General features: G+C 42.6%; 1 protein-coding gene across 1 annotated transcript in view; it reads right to left on the bottom strand.

Annotated features, from left to right (window-relative positions):
• The window catches only part of ddb1 (damage-specific DNA binding protein 1), a 260,804-nt gene that overhangs the window by 102,951 nt on the left and 135,422 nt on the right, over positions 1-22,431 (bottom strand). The window contains exons 10-15 of the mRNA XM_034160167.1: positions 16,917-17,019; positions 16,209-16,284; positions 16,019-16,127; positions 9,002-9,180; positions 5,057-5,220; positions 1,683-1,790 (exon numbers count right to left, since the gene is read on the bottom strand). Coding sequence (XP_034016058.1) covers positions 1,683-1,790; positions 5,057-5,220; positions 9,002-9,180; positions 16,019-16,127; positions 16,209-16,284; positions 16,917-17,019 — 739 coding nt within the window. The remainder of the gene's footprint in view (positions 1-1,682; positions 1,791-5,056; positions 5,221-9,001; positions 9,181-16,018; positions 16,128-16,208; positions 16,285-16,916; positions 17,020-22,431) is intronic.

The following is a 22,431-nucleotide window of genomic DNA, read 5'->3' on the forward strand; positions in this document are numbered from 1 at the left end:
TACCAGGGGTGAGAAAATGGTAATCAAAAAACCCTCCAGAATGTGTCCTTGGACATCAAAATCCCCAAATCCCCCTGCCAACAAAGGTCCACTTTCAACAATTAAAAGAACCCTCCATTTTCAGTTCCTGGCTACAGGCCTGACACACCTGGGAAGAACTAGCTGAGGACTGCAGCAGCTGGAGGATGGCAGTCAAAGACGACATTAAAAGGGCTGAGAACAACGCCAAGAGGTTTCAAGACAAAAGACAGTCCAACGTAGGAAAAAGTGACACACCTAACAGCGCCAATCTTCATCTGTGACTTGTACAGCCAACTGGCCTGTGCAGCCACAGAAGAAGCTGTGAAACACATCAAGAACGCTTAAGGGTGCAAACAACCCACTGTCTCACGAGACGGACGGATGCCAAAGACAAAGAAAGACAAACACTCATATTTGGAAGCCTGGCAGAAATGTCGACTTCAGGTAATTGCTTTCTTTTAAGATATATTATCTTGCTTTGACACATAAGATGCTATGTTCACTTGAAAAACTGTTTCCAGTCACAGCTTCCTCGACTACACTTTCTGGCACTGACAAGGGCAGCTGCTCCCAGTGGCAACGTAATGACTGTAGATATCAAGAGTCATGCAAACATTTCCAAACTTCATCCAGGACAAAGCCAGTGAGCAGCACAATGGTGGAACAAGCAGGCCTTAATGTGAGAAAGTTTACTTGATCCTGTAAAATTCTACTTTAAATAACTTTTACAATGATTGGTGAAAACTTTGGGCAGGCCTGGTCTGATGATAATAAAATGCTGCTGTACAAATAAAATGAAATATGAAGCAATCCAATGGTGATATTCATGGACAGGATATGGAAGTGTAGTTGGGGGGAGGAGGGTTTCTGGTTTGGTGGGCTCGGGGTCTCATCACTGCTTTTTGCAGATGATGTGGTCCTGTTGGCTTCATCGGCCTGTAACCTCCAACACTCACTGGGTCAGTTCGCAGCCGAGTGTGAAGCGGCTGGGATGAGGATCAGCACCTCTAAATCTGAGGCCATGGTTCTCAGCAGGAAACCGATGAATTGCCTACTACAGGTAGGGAATACAGCCTTTCATCCGTGGGGAGCTCGGAGTACAGCTGCTGCTCCTTCATGTTGAAAGGAGCCAGCTGAGATGTTCAGGCATATGGTAAGGATGCCTTCTGGGCGCCTCCCTAGGGAGGTGTTCCAGGCACATCCATCTGTGAGGAGACAGCGGGGAGACCCAGGACTAGGTGGAGAGATTATATCTCCACACTGGCCTGGGAACACCTCAGGATCCCCCAGTCAGAGGTGGTCAATGTGACCCAGGAAAGGGAAGTCTGGGGTCCCCTGATGGAGCTGTTGCCCCCACGACCCGATCCTGGATAAGTGGTTGAAGATGAGTGATGATGAGTGAGTAATCCAACTCAAGTGTATTTCTGAACAATACAGTAACTACAACAGGTTCATAAACCAACATTATTTTTTAAATGTACAAATTTTTTGATAATGGATTGTAATTAGCCCCCCCACTCCACCCCCTTGTAGACACGCCCATTTTGAGTTTACCAAATATGTATGAGATCTGCAGACAAATTGGGTATTTAGAGAGAAAATGCATTACTGAGGTATTACACAGTGAACCTGCAGTTAATTAGCTGGGCTGAGCAGCCTACCTGTTTCCAGGTCCAGACCAAAGTAGAAGAGCGCACCATCTCCAAGGGCACACAGCAGGTAGTAGGTCCCCTCAAATGTGGTCATGAGGATGGAGCGAGGAATGATCTCTGAGGACACAGAGCCAAATGTGCCGTTTACACATGAACATCTGTGGCAGGATTACATAATGAATCAACACATCACTTAACTTGAGCTTTTGTGTTTATGAGCAACTGACATTTTTCACACACAGCACACCTCATAATAATAACCATTTTTATTTATTTACCGTCTGTTTGGGGGGGGGTCTGTCTCAGATTTTGCTAAAACTAATTTATGTATTATTTGGAACCAAAAACTAAGTTATCTTTAATTTGTTTTGTGTTACCTTTTAAGGTCTCTATATAAGGCAGTGCAGCCTAAAAGTCACACTGCGGTATCATTTGGAGCACAGACGGTAAATATTGAAAGATATTCAAGATGATATTAATTTCAATATGACAAAAATTGTAAAAGCTTGTCATTGATACACACTGCTGATCTGTGATGAGCTTACTGTGTTAAAAGCAGAACGCTGAACTGATTTTAAAATGTGCATCCTGGCTGTAACGCCCGTTCGCTCCATGAGCACAGCGCTGATAAAAACAAAGCAGAGCCGTGCACGCCTGCTCATTTAATGGCTCAGGTTTGATTTGACCACTACTGATCAATCAAAATCATGCCTTGATCTAACCATTTTTCTTAAAGCTTTGTGGTTCTCACTTTTGAGCGTTACTGCAGTTAAAATAGTTACTTTTGGGCAAATTTATATTGTTATGTTATTGTCTATTGTTTTTGCCGCTCACTATGGTCACTACGACCACCTAAAGTCCACAGAAAAACTAAATAAATATTTACACACACACACACACACACACACACACACACACACACACACACACACACACACACACACACACACACACACACACACACACACACACACACACACACACACACACACACACACACACACACACACACACACACACACACACACACACAGGGCTTAAATTTATAGCTGAGACAGTCTCGTCAGCCGTAACTGAACTGACACGGTAAGACTCAGCTTGTGATTTAAGGGTTCCAATTACTGCTAAAATATATTTGCAGGAACGTGTCCTTATTAGTGAGAGAGCAGAGATTCATCATCGTGCGGGTGTCAGTCACATACCTTGACACTGGAAAAGATGTTCTGCATGGAAAAGGTATTCTGAGTGGAAAGTTCCTTCGTTAACCACTTCATAACACTGTGAAACTTTGTATCAACGGACTGCTGACTTTTTTTTATGGGTTCACCCCAACTTCGTCAGGTTTTAACTTCTATGTTTGAAACCAGAGTTTAAATGTTGGGGAAATGCTGAAATGGTGCAAAACCAGCCGTAATACTTCTTGTTTTGCTTTTTGGCTTTATTAAAAATAATTATTGATTGTATAGTAAAACCTTTCAACCACATTTGCAATATGTCATTAAGTACTGGTAAATTTCCCTCTCAAATGAAAATAGCTAAAGTAATACTCTTGTTTAAAACCGGTGACAAACATGCTTTTTCTAATTATAGACCTATTTCACTCCTACCACAATTTTCCAAAATTCTAGAAAAAAATATTTGCTAAGAGATTGCATGACTATTTATTAAAGCATGAGATACTTTGTGATGAGCAATATGGATTCAGAAAATCTCGGACTACATCACTGGCATTGATGGATTTTGTTGAAAGTATAGCGACGGCAACTGATAGAAAACAATATACAACTGGCATTTTCTTTGATCTACAGAAAGCGTTTGACATGGTGAATCATGCAATATTACTAACTAAATTACAAAAATATGGGATCAGAGGTCTTGCATATGACTGGATAAAAAGTTATTTACAGGGAAGGTTTCAATATGTTCAGTTCAATTACTCTGTACTTCGGGAAATTACTTGTGGAGTGCCGCAGGGCTCTGTGCTTGGTCCCTTGTTGTTCATTTTATATATTAATGATATAGGTTGGGTGTCGTAATCACTAAAGTGCATTTTATTTGCAGATGATACAACTGTCTTCAGTAGTGGTGATGATCTAGAACAGCTTCTGGACATGGTGGAGACTGAGTTGAAAAAGTTTAAGGCTTGGTTTGATGCTAAAAAATTGTCACTCCACCTTGGGAAAACTAAATGTAGTATATTTGGGTTAAACAAGTACCTAAATGTAGAAACCTTACTATAAACAATATGGAAATAGAATTAGTAACGGAGAACAAATTCCTAGGTGTTATAATTGATAAACTCAGCTGGAAATCACATATAAATTATATCAAATCGAAAATGTCAAAATCCATCGCCATTTTGTATAAAACTAAAGACATACTTTCACAAAAAGGGTTACTCTCTTTATATCACTCCTTGATAACTCCATACACGACATATTGTGTTGAGATGTGGGGAAAAACTTACAAATCAAATACTAATCAGATATTTCTGAGCTATAAGAATCATCTGAAATAAACATTACCGTGAACCAACGCATTCACTCTTTGTGTCTTTAAATTTATTAAAATTCAGAGATTTGGTGGATTACATCACAATTCAAACTTTGTTTAAAGCAAAAAGCCAAGCCTTACCGAGACATGTCCGGAATCTGTTCAGATTGAGGGAATCCGGTTACAGTTTACGAGGTTGTGCAATTTTTAAGAAACCACCAGTAAGAACAAATGCAAAGGATTTTTGTGTGTCTGTGACTGGGGTGAAGAAGTGAAATGAATGTCCAACAGAAATTAGAATGTGTGGCACTTTAGCAATTTTCAAGAGATTATTTAAAAAGAATATTATAACAAAGTATTACAGTGAAGAAAATATGATTAGAATTATAGGTACTGTTTAATTATGGACAAATATATGCATATATGTGTGTGTGTGTGGACATGTATGTATCATCACTCATTCAGGTCTATGTAGGTATGTGTATATATGTATATGTATGTAGATAAAGATATAGTGTTCACTAGAAATGTTTATGCTGACGGGACTTGAGTTTGTGTTGTTAAATGTGTTTGTATCATGGACCAAGCAGAGGGTCACCCCTTAGAGTCTGGTCTGCTTGAGGTTTCTTCCTCAATACATCAGAGGGAGTTTTTCCTTACCACTGTCGCCTGTGTGCTTGCTCTGGGGGTTGCTAATGAGTATATATGTATGTATGTATGTATATAAGGGGTGGGCGTTTATAAGCTTTGCTCACCCCCTTTTGGTCACACGTGTCACTGTGGAATTGCCTTGTGTATCAGTTTTTTTTTGTTACTGCTGAGTTTGTGTGCCAAATAAATTCATTCATTCAAGAATAAACCCCGCCTCCTCCTCCTCTTCTTCTTCTCACCTCCTCCCAGCATTTCCTTGTGCAGGTTGGTGAAACAGGGCAGTTTGAGCACACGGGCCGAGATGTCAGTCCAGAGTCCCACAGCACAGAGCGGAGACTCGCCACCCGCCTCCCCCAGGGGTGTAATGTCCAAACACGCCACTTCATGCTCCATCTCTGTGGTACTGACAGAGAGAAAATACAAACTCAGTGGAACAAGAAAGAGAAAACACAACAAACACAACATGACACTCAGCAAATGCTAAGCAGGAAATGTTTTCTATCAGGAGAAAATAAAACTGAAAAATGCTACTGGCTCAAACAACATCATTTGAATTCATAAACAAATCCTATCATGGCAACAGTCTTTATAATGATTTCTTTTTCATTTTACACACACACACACACACACACACACACACACACACACACACACACACACACACACACACACACACACACACAATCCAAGGTGTGTATACTTTAGTGAATGCATACACATTACACTAAAGATGAGTCTGTAATTTGGTGCCATCATCGGGTCTCAGTAAACGTTTTCAGTGGGGTTCTGCACAGACCCCCGGCTGAGTTTATTCATATTTTTAAAGATTATTTTTCTCTACTCAGTGATATATCAGAATCAATAAAATCCACATTTTCAATTGTATTTTGCGTTTGAAAACTTTCAGATATCTGATGTTTAACTCTGGACAGCCGGCTGAGTCTCAGTGAGGAGGAGGCGCACTGCTGTCTGAACCCAGGACATGCTGACCAACAGCGCTACAGTTAACGTGAAAATCACATTCTACAGTCAGCGTTCATATGACGAGTATGTCTGAGGGGAAAGAGTTCTACATTCAACATTCCAGCATAGATCAATATGAGCACTGAAACTGAATCAATGCCATCATGTCCTCTTTGACCCAATAAAGAACTGGGCAGTTATGACTTCAACATCCCCATAAATCTCACATGTAATATACTTTTAATAAATTGTCTTCACTAGTGCAAAGGACGTATCAGCAGCACGGTACCACTGAGATCATGACAGGTCCTTTGCCTTGCGGCTGATCCCACTTTGTACAGACTCTCCACAGTGGATTCAGCAGATCCACATTGGGATTTGACACAAGTTTTAGGCTGGATGCACTTCCTGACAACTCCAGTTTTATCCGGAGCAACACACACAGCCCCTGGTCTTCCCCAGAAGACTCCCATCAAAGCTCTAACCAGGACCCACTCTGCTGAGCTTCTGAGATCTGACAGCAGACACACATCACACTGTGGGCACTGTGTTGTAGAGTAGAATTAGAAATTACAACATTATGTGCAATAATATTAAGTTTTTTTGTGTAATAAAGAAAGATCTTAATAAACATCATGACTAGACAGCATCAAACAGGCATAAACTAGTATCGAGGTCGATGTGGATCAGGTCCGTTCTGTGAGGTGTACTGATGAGGGTGAAACAATAGGTCAGCTGTTAAAAATTAAGATACAAATTTAAAAGGGTACTTTGTATTGCACACCCTGTGGGCTCACCACCCACAGGGGGAACCACTGTGGTCGCATGCACTGTCCCACGGGTGGCAGTGAAAGTCGAGGGCCTCAATGAGCCAGACCCGGCCAGCACAGGCTAGCTGTGGGGCTCCAGTGTGGGACTTCAACGCACACGTGGGCAATGACAGAGACAGTTGGAGAGGTGTGATTGGGAGGAACGGCCTCCCCGATCTAAACCCACGCAGTCATTTGTTATCGGACTTCTGTACTAGTCATGGACTGTCCACAACGAACACCATATTCAAACATAAGGATGCGCATAAGTGTACATGGTCCCAGAGCACCCGAGATTAAAGATCGATGTTCATTTTTGTGATCGCATCATCCGATTTGAGGCCGCATGTTCTGGACACTCTAGTGAAGAGGGGGCAGAACTGTCAACTGATCACCATCTGGTGGTGAGTTGGATCAGAGGGTGGGGGAGGACTTTGGACAGACCTGGTAAGCCCAAGCAGATAGTACGGGTGAAATGGAACTGTCCGGAGGAGTCCAATGTCTGACAGATCTTCAACTCACACCTCCAGCAGAGCTTTTCTAGCATCCCTGTGGAAGTTGGGGGCATTGAACCAGAATGGGCAATGTTTAAGGCTTCCATTGCTGAAGCTGCAGCGGGGAGCTGTGGCCTGAAGGTCTTAGGTGCCTCAAGGGGCGGCAACCCTTGAACACCGTGGTGGACACCGGTGGTCAGGGAAGCCATCCAACTGAAAAAGGAGTCCTTCTGGGATATGTTATTTATGAGGACTTCAGAGGCAGTTGCAAGGTATTGCCAGGCCCAAAGGGCAGGAGCCTCGGCTGTGGGGGAGGCAAAGCAGCGGGTGTGGGAGGAGTTCAGAGCAACCATGGAGAAGGACTTTCTGTCCGCACCAAGGTGCTTCTGGCGGACCGTGAGGCACCTCAGGAGGAGAAAATGGGGAACCAGCCAAGCTGTCTACAGTAAGGTTGGGACTCTGTTGACCTCAACTGAGGATGTAGTCCAACACTGGAAGGAACACTGTGAGGAACTCGTGCATCAGACCGTAGCACCCTCTATAGTAGGGGCAGAGCTGGAAGCTGATGGAGGATTTTCAGTAATTTCCACAGTGGCAAGGCCCCGGGGGATAATGAGATCTGTCCAGAAATGCTGAAGGCTCTGGGTGTGGAGGGATTGTCTTGGATGAGACATCTCTTCAACATTGCATTGAGGTCTGGGACAGTGCCTAAGGAGTGGCAACCTGGGTGGTGGTCCCCATCTTTAAAAAAAGGCGACCAGAGAGTGTGTGCCAACTACGGGGCATCACACTATTCAGCCTCCCTGGTAAAGTCTACTCCAGGGTGCTGGAAAGAAGGGTTCGGCCGATAGTCAAACCTCTGAGGAACAATGCAGGTTCCGTCCCGGTCATGGAACAACCGACCAGCTCTTTACTCTCGCAAGGATCCTGGAGGGTGCCTGGGAGTATGCCCATCCAGTCTGCATGTGTTTTGTGGACTTGGAGAAGGCATATGATCGGGTACCTCAGGAGATACTGTGTGTGTACTCGCAAAGTGAGAGCTGTGTTCGGGTCCTTGGCAGTAAGTCGGACTCGTTTCTAGTGGGGTATTGGCCTCTGCCAAGGCTGCGCCTTGTCAGCAATCACGTCTGTGGTATTCATGGACAGGGTAGTGAGGGTTAATTGGGGGGGAGGAGAGTCTTCAGTTTGGTGGACTCAGGGTCTCATCACTGCTTTTTGCAGATGATGTGGTCTTGCTGACTTCATCAGCCTGTGACCTCCAACACTCACTGGGTCAGTTTGCAGTTGAGTGTGGAATGGCTGGGATGAGCATCAGCACCCATGCAGGGGTCCTGAAAAATAGGAAAATATCAAAGGGGGTGAGACACTTTCATAAGCACTTCACACATCTCGGCGTGTTTTCACATGTGATGACACTTGGTATGGTGAATTATATCCACAATGTCCATTATGTGTTGAAAGTCCACCACACCGTTTATTTATAGCATGCACAATCACTCAGCTTCCTTGTTTTATTTCCTGATTAGCTAGCTAGACCTGAGTCTTCACAGTCTACATTGATATTAAAATTGTGGTTACTGGCAGGTAAAACCTATGTCACATTAATGGAGCCTTTATTGTCATTGCACATATATACAATGAAATTTGTCCTCTACTATCCTATTTACAGTTAGCCACTGGGGGCAGTGTGCAGCCACAGCCCAGAGCCCGGGGACCAACTGCAGATGTAGAGATGCTGCCTTGCTCAGGGGCAGAGAAAGGAGCAGACCCTAAATAACCATGTTTTTGATTGTGAGAGGAAACCCACAGAGACATGGGGATAACATGCAAACTACACACAGAAACGACGGGAAGCGACGCAATCAGCAAATCCATTTGAGAGGATACGCAGGCTGATAAACATCAGTGTCTCAGCTACCTGATCTGTTTGAGCTCTCCAGCCAAGATCTGCAGGTAGAACAGGGCCCGTCCCACAGCGAGCACCACCTGGGTGTGGTTGCAGGCAGCCACGCTGATGTTCTTGGCCTGCGGTTCCTTCCACTCACTGACTAACGCCTTGCTGTCCTGGTGCACCAAGCGCACAGAGCCAGACGTGATCTAGAGGAACAGACACAGTTGTCACTTACAGCATGTCTGGGAAATGACAATAAGGATGTTGTCAATAATGAGAACTTCAGACAATTACATAATGAATAATACAATTTTACATCATGCCACCTCAAACCAAATATTGTTGTAACGCAGTGGGTGCACGTTTGCGTTATTCTACTTTGCTGACTGAAATTAATGTGTATTGTTAAATCATTCTGTCATAACAGAATTTTTGTTTTACAAAATGATGTTAAAATATATGTGAGGAAATATATTTAGTCTTTGATCAATATTTCAACTCTGGAGCTTCTTCTGAGTTCTGGTAACGAACTGTGGAAAAAACATTATTCAATCGAATTACTTACTGAATGTTTGACTTTCCAAACTGTGGAAAATCGCTGCTTCATTTATGCACATCTTTTTAATCCAATCAGATCCAACAAGTGGCCACTATTCCGCTCTCATTTTAAGGCGCTATGTTTTATTGTGCTTTGATGTGCACGTAACAACACTTATTTCAAATATGCAATGTTTCCCAAACACGTCCTGTTAATCTATGTTGATAATGCTTAGGTCTGTTTTTAGGAGCTTTAGCTTAGCCTCAGTAATCTGGCAACATCAGAGGCACAACACAGATTTAAGAACAAATGCACAAATTAAAAGGTTGGGACACAGTTAAGTTGGAATGACGGGTGTTTGGGCCATCTGCTCTGTCACAGACAGACCAGGACCTACAGTATGTGTAGTGACAGAAATGTCATTAATCAACTGGACCCTGACCCAGGGTCCACCTCTGCACAGCAAGTTATCACAATCTATTTAGAGATATCTTACTTTTGTCAAACTGACCATAGCAATCAAGTAACCTCTAAATAAAAACAGAATACAATGATTTGCAAATCCTCTTCACCCTATATTCAACTGAATACACCACAAAGACAAGATATGCTGCAGACAGGCCAGTCTAGTACCCCCACTCTTTTACTACGAAGCCACGCTGTTGTAACACGTGCAGAATGTGGCTTGGCATTGTCTTGCTGAAATAAGCAGGGACGTCCCTGAAAAAGACGTTGCTTGGATGACAGCATGTGTTGCTCCAAAACCTGGATGTACCTTTCAGCATTGATGGTGCCATCACAGATGTGTAAGTTGTCCATGGGCACTAACACACCCCCATACCATCACAGATGCTGGCTTTTGAACTTTGCACTGGTAACAATCTGGATGGTCTTTTTCCTCTTTTGTCCAGAGGACACGACGTCCATGATTTCCAAAAACAATTTGAAATGTGGACTCATCAGATCACAGCACACTTTTCCACTTTGTGTCTGTCCATTTCAAATGAGCTCAGGCCCAGAGAAGGTGGTGGTGTTTCTGGATGTTGTTGATGTTTGGCTTTCACTTTGCATGGTAGAGTTTTAACTTGCACTTGTAGATGTAGTGACGAACTGTGTTAACTGACAATGGTTTTCTGAAGTGTTCCTGAGCCCACGTGGTAAGATCCTTTACACAATGATGTCGGTTTTTAATGCAGTGCCGCCTGAGGGATCAAAGGTCACAGGCATTCAATGGTGGTTTTTGGCCTTGCTGCTTACGTGTAGAAAGTTATGCAGATTCTCTGACTCTTCTGATTATATTATCATCTTTGTTTGTGAACGGCTGAGACTTTTGGGGATGCTCCTTTTATACCCAATCATGACACTCACCTGTTTCCAATTAACCTGATCATCTGTTGAATGTTCCAAAAAGGTGTTCTTTGAGCAACTTTACCGGTCCTTTTGAAATGTGTTGCAGGCATCCTTTTCAAAATGAGCAAATATTTGAACAAAAACAAAGTTTATCAGTCTGAACATTAAATATCTTGTCTTTGTGGTGTATTCCTTTGGTCAGAACGTACTATCCATAAAAGGTGGACAAGCTTGGAACAACCTCCCAGTCACAATCAGGGAGATCACCACTTTCAGTACCTTCAAAGGACAATTGAACATTTGGTTACTGGCAAATCAGACATGCAACCATCTGTAGCCTAACTGTGGAGGCACCACTCAAGTTTTTTTTTTTTTTTCCAGTTATATGTACACAATGCCCTAAACTACGGTTTAGTCGTTTTTACACAATAAACTTGTGTAGGACACCCTGTGCAATATTTACACTTGTGCACGTGCAAATGAGTGTATTGGGCAACGTGCAGTACAACCCAGTACTGTAATACCCAATTCAACCAGGCACTGAAGCACTTTGCACGTAGCACTTGTCACTTTAATACAGAACTTTTGCACCTCAATCACCCATCATCATAAAAATCTTTTGGTTCCTCCACCTGTCGGCTGCTTATTAACGATCAATTGTTGCTACTTTGAATTTCTAAATATTTGTATGTATATTCTGTTTTAATTGTTTTCTGTCATGATTGATTTGTTTTGGTATGTTGTGTGTTCTTAGTCCGTTTCTATGTTACTGGGACTATGGATGGAAAATAGCATCCTGCTATAATCTGGCATATTTACATGTACCTATGTTCATTATGTCCCATTTCAAATAAACATGACATGACGTATTCAATTGAATATAGGTTGAAGAGGATTTGAAAATCATTGTATTCTGTTTTTATTTACATTTTACACAATGTCCCAACTTTATTGGAATTGGGGTTGTAAACGATGGATGTGTATTCGTGATAGCTCTGGAATGTTTAATGTGAAAGTTGCTAAAATATGAGGACTTTCCACCGCCGGTACACTTGATAAAAAAATCTATTTCGTTCATTCAATATTCATTTGATCACTGGATTGATTCTGCTACAAAGAGATCATCAGTACATGATAAAATAAAAACCCCTCAGATTAAGATGACAACAAATTTAATATGTACTTTCATGGTAATTTAATGAAGGAAATCTCGATGTTTTAAAAAAAAGACAAATGAAAATAAACGAGGAGGGGTGGCCAAAACCAAAAGGTGGTGCAGATTTGTCATATTGATATTATTTGATTCTGAGGAAAAATGATGTCAACCAGTTCCTCAGACGCTTTCATGGAATGACTGATATTTGCTAGTTTAAACAGAACCTTGTTTTTTTGTTTGTTTGTTTTGTTTTTTACAGCACAAGGAACAAATCCTACATCAGCCAGAATAAAGAGTTTAACTACATTGAACACACACACACACACACACACACCTGCCAGCCTTAACCTCTTAAATCCCAGAGTCCCCAAATTTGGGGACTTGTCCTGTTTTGGAACATTTCAACACTAATAACTAACCAATGCTGACTCCAACATACACTTATTAAACCTCAAAATGTCAAGCGAAGTCTCCTCTACAAAAGTATCCACTTCAATCACATATCAACTAACCACAGCTGAAACGCCAAGCAAATAAAGACATAAATCGGAATTCATTTTTTCGGGGAAAAAAAAAACTCATTTACTCCTACCAAGGATTATTTACTTCAATTTTTTTGCATCCACAACATCCCCCAGAACCTGTCTTTTAGCTGATCCAAACTTTTGCATTTTTGACCTTGTACAAGCTGAGAAATAACTCATACTAGGACTGCAAGCAGTCATATACGGGCCCTCGTTCCGCGCGACCGCCTACCCAGGCCAGTGGGTGCCCTTGTGACCACATGTGGGCATGTGCATGCAGGGGTAACCACTCATCACACAGTTAAAACTTGAAACAAATCACACAATGCATGAAGGAGTTATGACATGTTGATTGTTCATCCACTAGGGGGCGCTCAGTGTACAAACAGAGGGGCTGGGTGTGTTCAGGGGCCAACCGTCATCATACATGTGAAGTTTCAAGTCAATCAGGCAAAGCATGAAGGAGTTATCATGACTTGATGTTCCATGGCAAAGGGTCAAAATGGCGGCACCATAGCGGCCACACCCTTCAACATAGAGAAAAGCTTTCGATAACTTTTGGTCAGTATCATCTTTGGATGCTGTCAAAGAAATTTGAAGTGCATTGGACAAAATCCCTAGGAGGAGTTCGTTCAAATACAACATGTGGAAATCACGCCAAAATGAGAAGAAAATTCAAAATGGCCGACTTCCTGTTTGGAGTAGACTCATGGTGGCAGAGACTTTTTTGTACGTCTATGAAAGACGTGTACCAATTTTCATCTCCCTACTCCAAAAAAAAACCCCTAAGGGGAGGGGTTTTTGAAAGTTTCAAGGGGGCGCTATTGAGGCATTTTGCCCCGCCCATGGGCGACGACCCTATGAATTGTAAGAGGTTGTCGTGCTCGACCTGTGTATCAATTTTCATGATGATGTGACAAAATTAAAGCCGTCAAAATGAAGAACGTAATTTCATGGCGAATAGGCAATATTCGGCACGCCGCCACACGGACGCCGTTACGCGTAACTTCACGGCGTTCATCGCCTACATTCACCAATTTGTTCTGCATGTTTTAGAAGTGGAATGAAGCTGATTGGGTTAAGTATGTGACATCAGGACCTCTTAAAGTAAAAATAGGACATTTCCTGCCACCACTGGGGGCGCTATGGCGCAGGTGGGAACTTAAGATATGTAGACGTTCAGGGCGGAGCCCTCATCATGTCCAGCAAGTTTGAAGGATCTACGATGAAGTATGTGGGCGTGACAGCCGTTCGAAGTGAAATGGCGTGCTCCAAAAAGCTCGCCAAAGTTTGACGACCCCTAGCAGCCACGCCTTTTGACTTAATTAGAATGTTTTGATAACTTTTGATCACCATTGTGTTGTGATGATTTTGACCAAATTTGAAGACGATCGGATGAAATCCCTAGGACGAGTTCGTTCAAATGTAAGTAGTGGAAATGGCCAAAAATGGCAAAAATTTGCTCAAAATCGAAACTTAAAATCAAAATGGCCGACTTCCTGTCGATATTTCACCATGACAGTAAGAGACTTTTTCGTGCGTCCTGGCATGGTAAATATGTGTACCGAATTTTGTGAGGCTACGACGAAAAAAGCCCAATGCGGAGAGGTTTTTGAAAATTCCTAGGGGGCGCTACTTCGCGGATTTTCTGCGACCATGTGCGACGTCCCCAAAATATCGAATTTCGGATCCGGCCGGACGACTTTGGAAAGTTTGGTGAGTTTTTGAGCATGGGAAGAGGCCGAAATTTCGATTTCAAGAGTGATAATAATAATAATAATAATAACTAGGACTGCAAGCAGTCATATACGGGCCCTCGTTCCGCGCAACCGCCTAACCTGGCCAGTGGGTGCCCTTGTGACCACATGTGGGCATGTGCATGCAGGGGCAACCACTCATCACACAGTTAAAATTTTAAACAAATCACACAATGCATCCAGGAGTTATGACATGTTGATTGTTCATCCACTAGGGGGCACTCAGTGTACAAACAGAGGGGCTGGGTGTGTTCAGGGGCCAACCGTCATCATACATGTGAAGTTACAAGTCAATCAGGCAAAGCATGAAGGAGTTATCATGACTTGATGTTCCATGGCAAAGGGTCAAAATGGCGGCACCATAGCGGCCACACCCTTCAACATAGAGAAAAGCTTTCGGTAACTTTTGTTCAGTATCATCTTTGGACGCTGTCAAAGAAATTTGAAGTGCATTGGACAAAATCCCTGGGAGGAGTTCGTTCAAATACAACATGTGGAAATCACGCCAAAACGAGAAGAAAATTCAAAATGGCCGACTTCCTGTTTGGAGTAGACTCATGGTGGCAGAGACTTTTTTGTACGTCTATGAAAGACGTGTACCAATTTTCATCTCCCTACTCCAAAAAAAAACCCCTAAGGGGAGGGGTTTTTGAAAGTTTCAAGGGGGCGCTATTGAGGCATTTTGCCCCGCCCATGGGCGACGCCCCTATGAATTGTAAGAGGTTGTCGTGCTCGACCTGTGTATCAATTTTCATGATGATGTGACAAAATTAAAGCCGTCAAAATGAAGAACGTAATTTCATGGTGAATAGGCAATATTCGGCACGCCGCCACACGGACGCCGTTACGCGTAACTTCACGGCGTTCATCGCCTACGTTCACCAATTTGTTCTGCATGTTTTAGAAGTGGAATGAAATTGATTTTCACCATGACAGTAAGAGACTTTTTCGTGCGTCCTGGCATGGTAAATATGTGTACCGAATTTCGTGAGGCTACGACGAAAAAAGGCCAATGCGGAGGGGTTTTTGAAAATTTCTAGGGGGCGCTATTTCGCAATTTTTCTGCGACCATGTGCGACGCCCCCAAAATATCGAATTTCGGATCCAGCCGGACGACTTTGGAAAGTTTGGTGAGTTTTTGAGCATGGGAAGAGGCCGAAATTTCGATTTCAAGAGTGAGAATAATAATAATAATAATAATAAACAGCACAATTACAATAGGGTCCTCGTAGGACGTTGCCTACTCGGGCCCTAACTATATGGGAATATGATTTTGGTGAAATAGGCTCGAGGGCTTAAGGGGTTAAGACAGAAGCAAAGTTGTCATAAGAACCCAAAGATTTCTGTCTGAGGGTTTGGCAGCTGGCAGAGTTTAGAGCAGTTCTCATCATCTCAGATAGGTGGTGCTAAAGTGGAATTTAAATGAAGCACAATATTCATCTCTAAGTGTAAAACCCACTTTTACTCACTCCATATTCAAGACCATCTCTTTCTCTAATGAATGTTTCAGGCACCGTGCTGCATATCTTGTATAGGACTCATTTTAAAAAAATGACATTTGGAATGTGTGAATGCAGCTGATATTCTGGACTGGAAATAAGATCTGCAAGCACCACGAGCCAGCTGACTCCAGAAGAGCCAAATGAGCCTGAGGCATTAAAGATGCTGTGGTGCTGCATGTGAGCAGAGCAGTGTGTCCGTGGATGTTCGTGTGCAAACCTGAATGAGCTGCTGATGTGCCACGTTGCCACAGTAGAAGGTCTGCTGATTGTCTACGAAGCCTGGGAGCTCCGTCTCTTCCACCTCCTCCCCACTCAGCATCAGCACTCTGGTGGGAGAGATGTGGTCTTAGACAAGAGATGAGGACTTGAGGAAAGCGGCCGTGTGTGTGTGTGTGTTGCATGCTCACCGTGTTTGGCCCACAAACGACAGCACCAGCATGTCGTCTGTGCCTCTTCCTGCCTCAGAGCGCAGTGGCCATAAACCTTAAAGGGAATTTTTACAAAGAGTGTGAAAAACAAGTGCTGCTGTCTGCAACATCCTACACAGGAGGCAAAGTAACATGTTCACCGAGTCTCCCAGCCGATATTTATCTGTCAATTGCAGCATGTTGGCAGGTCTAAAGATGGCAGCTTCCTCTCAGGGCGCCATTGATTGGGGAGTGAATAATTGGCTCTCGTCTAAAGGCCGGGGGCAGGAGGCTTTAATGCCAGAGACAGTCGATAAACAGCTGAAGCCCGACGAGGACAAGCGGAGCTGGACTGTCCTGTGTGGGTCTGACTTCAACTTGAGAGAAGAGGCTGAGGAGAAGAACTTCATTTACTGGGACACAGACAGCCTGGGAGTGTTAGCACTTCATTCTTCAACGCAACACTTTAGCATGGGCCATGTTACTATGTAAACGGGCTGACTAAATGAAAACAAACACTCCCAACCTGTCAGTGGCACTGCTCCACACAACCAGAGCCATCTGCTCACTCGCACACGCTGAGCTTGGACTGCCAACAGCTGGCACCACGCTTTGGCAAGCAAACAGATGCGGCTCTGCTGTTAAGTCAGCGCTGAATCATCATCCACAAAAAGTGGAGTGGGGGAGGAGACCCGGAAACACACTAACCTTTGATTCCAGGCAGGTCAATGCTGGCGTGCTCATGAATCCCAATGCCGTTACGGATAATTCGAAGCGAGCCTTCCTTGAATGCACCAGAACACGTTACCAGCTGCAGGAGACGGAGACGGAGCAGATTGAAATACAACTGTTTTGTTACAACACTGAAACATCTGTATTAACACAGAACCACGTGTGTAAACTAAATACAATCATATCACCTCATGTCTGGCTACAAAATAAAGCATCTCCCATGTGAATTTTAATTTTCTTGTTGTTTGTTTTTCCCCTGGCTCTGGACAGACAAAGATGAGCCGGAGTGGCTGAATACACCCAGAGGTTTATTTTTGTGCTGGTCTGTGACCAAACCTGGCTGCTGTAGTGGGCAGCTGCCTCTGGAACCACGGGCCTGCCAACAAACACGTTCTGACACCACCTCGTCTTACTGCAGTGCCTCACTGACACCAAACAAGAAGCATCATCAAAGTCAAAAAACGTCACACTAAACACCCACCCATCTTAACATATGCACATACGTACAGTCAGGAAAATACGTATTTGACCCCCTGTCAGTTTTGCAGGTTTTCCCACCTACAAAGAATGTAGAGGTCTGTAATTTTTATTGTAGGTTCACTTTAACTGTGAGACAGAATCTAAAAAAAAAAAAATCCAGAAAATCACATTGTATGATTTTTAAATAATTAATTTGCATTTTATTGCATAAAATAAGTATTTGAACACCTACCAACCAGCAAGAATTCTGTCTCTCACAGACCTGTTAATTTTTCTTTAAGAAGCCCTCTTATTCTGCACTCTTTACCTGTATTAATTGCACCTGTTTGAACTTGTTACCTGTATAAAAGACACCTGTTCACACACTCAATCAATCACACTCCAACCTGTCCACCATAGCCAAGACCAAAGAGCTGTCTAAGGACACCAGGGACAAAACTGTAGACCTGCACAAGGCTGGGATGGACTACAGGACAACAGGCAAGCAGCTTGGTTGAAGACAACAACTGTTATGATTATTTATTAGAAAGTGGAAGAAACACAAGATGACTGTCAGTCTCCCACGGTCTGGGATTCCATGCCAGATCTCAGAACTACACAGGAGGACCTGGTCAATGACCTGAAGAGAGCTGGGACCACAGTCACAAAGATTACATTAGTAACACATGATGCTGTCATGGTTTAAAATCCTGCAGGGCAGCAAGGTCCCCCTGCTCAAGCCAGCACATGTCCAGGCCCGTTTGAAGTTCACCAGTGACCATCTGGATGATCCAGAGGAGGCATGGGAGAAGGTCATGTGGTCAGATGAGACCAGAATAGAGCTTTTTGGAATCAACTCCACTTACCATGTTTACAGGATGAGAACAACCCCAAGAAAACCATCCCAACCGTGAAGCATGGGGGTGGAAACATCATACTCTGGGGGTGCTCTTCTGCAAAGGGGACAGAACGACTGCACCGTATTGAAGGGAGGATGGATGGGGTCATGTATTGCAAGATTTTGGCAAACAACCTCCTTCCCTCAGTAAGAGCATTGAAGATGGGTCATGGCTGGGTCTTCCAGCATGACAACGACCCCAAACACACAGCCAGGGCAACTAAGGAGGGGCTCCATAAGAAGCATTTCAAGGTCCTGCAGTGGCCTGGCCAGTCTCCAGACCTGAACTCAATAGAAAATCTTTGGAGGGAGCTGAAACTCCAAACCTGAAAGCTCTAGAGAAGATCTGTATGGAGGAGTGGACCAAAATCCCTGCTGCAGTGTGTGAAAACCTGGTGAAAAACTACAGGAAACATCTGACCTCTGTAATGGCAGACAAATGTTTCTGTACCAATTGTTAAGCTCTGTTTTTCTAGGGGATCAAATACTTATTTTATGCAATAAAATGCAAATTAATTATTTAAAAATCATACAATGTGATTTTCTGGATTTTTTTTAGATTCTGTCTCTCACAGTTGAAGTGTACCTACGATAAAAATTACAGACCTCTAGATCCTTTGTAGGTGGGAAAACCTGCAAAACTGACAGGGGATCAAATACTTATTTTATGCAATAAAATGCAAATTAATTATTTAAAAATCATACAATGTGATTTTCTGGATTTTTTTAGATTCTGTCTGACAGTTGAAGTGAACCTACGATAAAAATGACAGACCTCTACATCCTTTGTAGGTGGGAAAACCTGCAAAACTGACAGGGGGTCAAATACTTATTTTCCCCACTGTATATAGTAATAGTTATGAAATTTGATTTTCATAAGGAAGGACAATCGATTCTGTTGACAACAGAAACTGTGTCACTTTATTTGTATCTGTGGAGCCACACAGATCATCATTTAAAAGTTGCACATTCATAAAACACCTGGGAGACAAACATAACGGTGTGCTAGGATGCACCGTGTTTTTCTGAAAATGTGTCACAGCCTTTTTTTTACTGGTTTGGGAGATCCTGCAACTTCTACTCCATTAGGACTTAATATACAAAAAAAAGCCACAAAAACAAAACAAAACATTGCTCATTATGAACACTAATAATCATTCAAAATATGTACACAGGACTTTCCCAGGAAAATGTAGATCTTCACATGGTGTGCTGCTGCTGTGCAAAGCTTCACTGAATCCCAAAAAGCAGTTTAGGAATAGTTAGGAATCATAGTTCTGCTTGTGAAGTTAAGACCACACAGTAAGACTCATCAAACAAATGCAGCAGGACAATCATCACCCCTGAAGACGTCGGTCCAGAAATATTTTCCTTGTGCAGTGCTTCAATTAAGTCCACCACATGGAGAAGTGATTCCAACTACCCCCCCCCCACCCCACCCCCGCCTCTCAAAATGAAGAAGTAAAAACACATTTTTGTTAGTAGGTTCTATAAAACCTTCAAAAACATTTCATATTATCAAGGATATTTGTCTTTTTTTCCCCCATATGTGTGTGTGTGTGTGTGTGGGGGGGGGGGGGGGGGGGGGTAGATAAGCTGTCAGGATGTTTTGTTGGTGTTTGAACTGTGCTGTATAATTACTTTTTATCATTACTTTAAAGTGTTAGCTGAAATTGTAGTGGGGGAAGCACTAATTCCATTTCTGAACCCACTTTAAATTCATAGAGAAGGACAGAGGATAAGAAAGACGCGGCCTGTCACTCTGCAGTGTCGCACTATCAAATTACTGCACATTCTGCTGGGTTTTACCAGAATTTACAACATTCAAACAGGATGACTGTGGAAAGTAAGACTGAAGACAATTTCATTAAAGCACTTGAATAAATACGACTATGTGATGGTCCACAGCCGACAGTAAGGTACGGCTCTTCTAGATTAGACATTCTTACTTCGTCCCCTGGGGGGGAGCCAAGTGGCTCCGTGTGTGTGTGTTTCCACATTTGTTAACATGTGCAATGGAGTGTAACTAGCCAATCGAAATCATAGATATGTATTATTGGACTAGTAGCTGAATTGGAAAATAGAATATAACACATGCTAAATGCTAAAATACCCTCAGTCAGGAAACAGGAAATAGAATGTGGCCTTTTGACCTCTTAAAATAGGTCAAGGTTAGCAACCTTTGAACTTGTCCAAGGTCTGTGTCCCCAGAATGTTCCCTGTGAATTTGAAGACTCTGGCAGTAACAGGACTGGAGTTATGGTGAACACAGACAGACAGACAGACGCAAAGTCTGCACAATCCCCAATGGCCATACTCTGGCCTCGGGTAAAAACTGACCAAAAAGAAATAAACTTCTTTTTTCTGAAAAGAAATACACACATAACTAGCGTGTTGTCCGCGGGGATCCACGGGCTCTAGATTGGGTTGTGTTTATAAAATAGGTAGCTGACATTTTTCATGACTTTACATTTTACATAAATTCTGCAAAGTTTCTATAATGATTTTAAGTGAAAGTGCAGGAAACAAAAATGTGAAAGTACTGTAAATGGTAAATGGACTGCATTTATATAGCACTTTTCCATCTGCCTCAGACGCTCAAAGCGCTTTATAATAATGCCTCACATTCACCCTGATTTGAGAGTGCTGCCATGCAAGGCGCTCACTACACACCGGGAGCAACTTGGGGGTTAAGGACCTTGCCCAAGGGCCCTTAGTGATTTTCCAGTCAGGCTGGGATTTGAACCGAGGATACTCTGGTCTCAAGCCCAATGCTGTGTAACTCAACTCAACGCTGCTAATCCTAACCTTAAATTAAATTTAAGAAGAAGAAAAATAATCACAGAATATCTCATACTTGTCATATCCAGTAGTTGCGTGATTTGGGTGAAGTCTGAGCATTTTCTTTGTACTTTTGTTGCATTAGAATGTCACTAACAGTATTATTACAGCTGTAACATAAACTGCTCAAGGTTCCAGAGATTATCTGTCGCGCGGACGTCAGGCCTCTGAAAATGCATACAGCCCCCCAAAAGCATGTTATTGTATTAATATAATAATATAATTATAACCTATGATGGAAATTGGACATTTTAAACACCATATAAAACTTATAAACCTCAACAACCTGTCTGCATCCCTGTGCTCAACAGAAAAAAATTAAACATGTTTAATTTTTTTCTGTTGAGCACAGGACGCAGACAAAAATTAAACATGTTTGAAAAAAATTAAACATGTTTAATTTTTGTCAAACATGTTTAGTTTTTGTCTGCATCCTGTGCTCAACGCAGACAAAAATTAAACATGTTTAATTTTTGTCTGCATCCTGTGCTCAAATCCCAGCCTGACTGGAAAATCACTAAGGGCCCTTGGGCAAGGTCCTTAACCCCCGATATGCTTTGGTTATGTGAAACCTGGCTCAAACCTACAGCTGTCTCCCCACCAGCGTACACATTTAGTCACATTTCTCATGATGCGAGACAAGGCAAGGTGTTGCTCTTATTTATAAATCCAGGTTTACCTTATTAAGTGTTTAGGATCACAAATATAATTCATTTGAGCATCTGATTCTCCATTATACCCACGATGCTACGTACTGTAAGGGTTATAAAAATGGAAATCAGTTATGTTATTTGTCACTGTTTATAAGCCCCCTGGCCCATATTCTCAATTCTCAGATGAATTTGGTGAGTTCATCTCTAACTTGTCAACTAGTGCAGATAACATCCAGATTATTGCTGACTTTAATGTTCATATAAATAAGCCTTCTGATCCCCTCTGCAAATCATTTACGGAAATTGTGGATGCATTAGGATTTCAGCAATACATTCAGGACTCAACGCACATTAGTGGAAATACCCTGGATTTGGTTCTCGCACGTGGTATTACTGTCACAAATATTGACATCTTGGATCTTGCATCGGTGGTCTCTGATTACTTACGTATTAGGTTTACATTTACACTGCTGCATTTGGTGGAGCAACAACCTTGTCTATTACTGCAGCGATGTATTAAACCTTCAACTATGACTGAACTCAAAGCTAGATTGCCTGAAATTTTAACTTCAAGTTTGGTGAATGTTGAGTCAGTGGATAGGCTCGATAGGCTGGAGAATCATTTTGGGATTACTGGGAG

Source organism: Thalassophryne amazonica, chromosome 2 (genome assembly GCF_902500255.1).
Source record: "Thalassophryne amazonica chromosome 2, fThaAma1.1, whole genome shotgun sequence".
In the NCBI taxonomy this organism is placed as follows: domain Eukaryota; kingdom Metazoa; phylum Chordata; class Actinopteri; order Batrachoidiformes; family Batrachoididae; genus Thalassophryne; species Thalassophryne amazonica.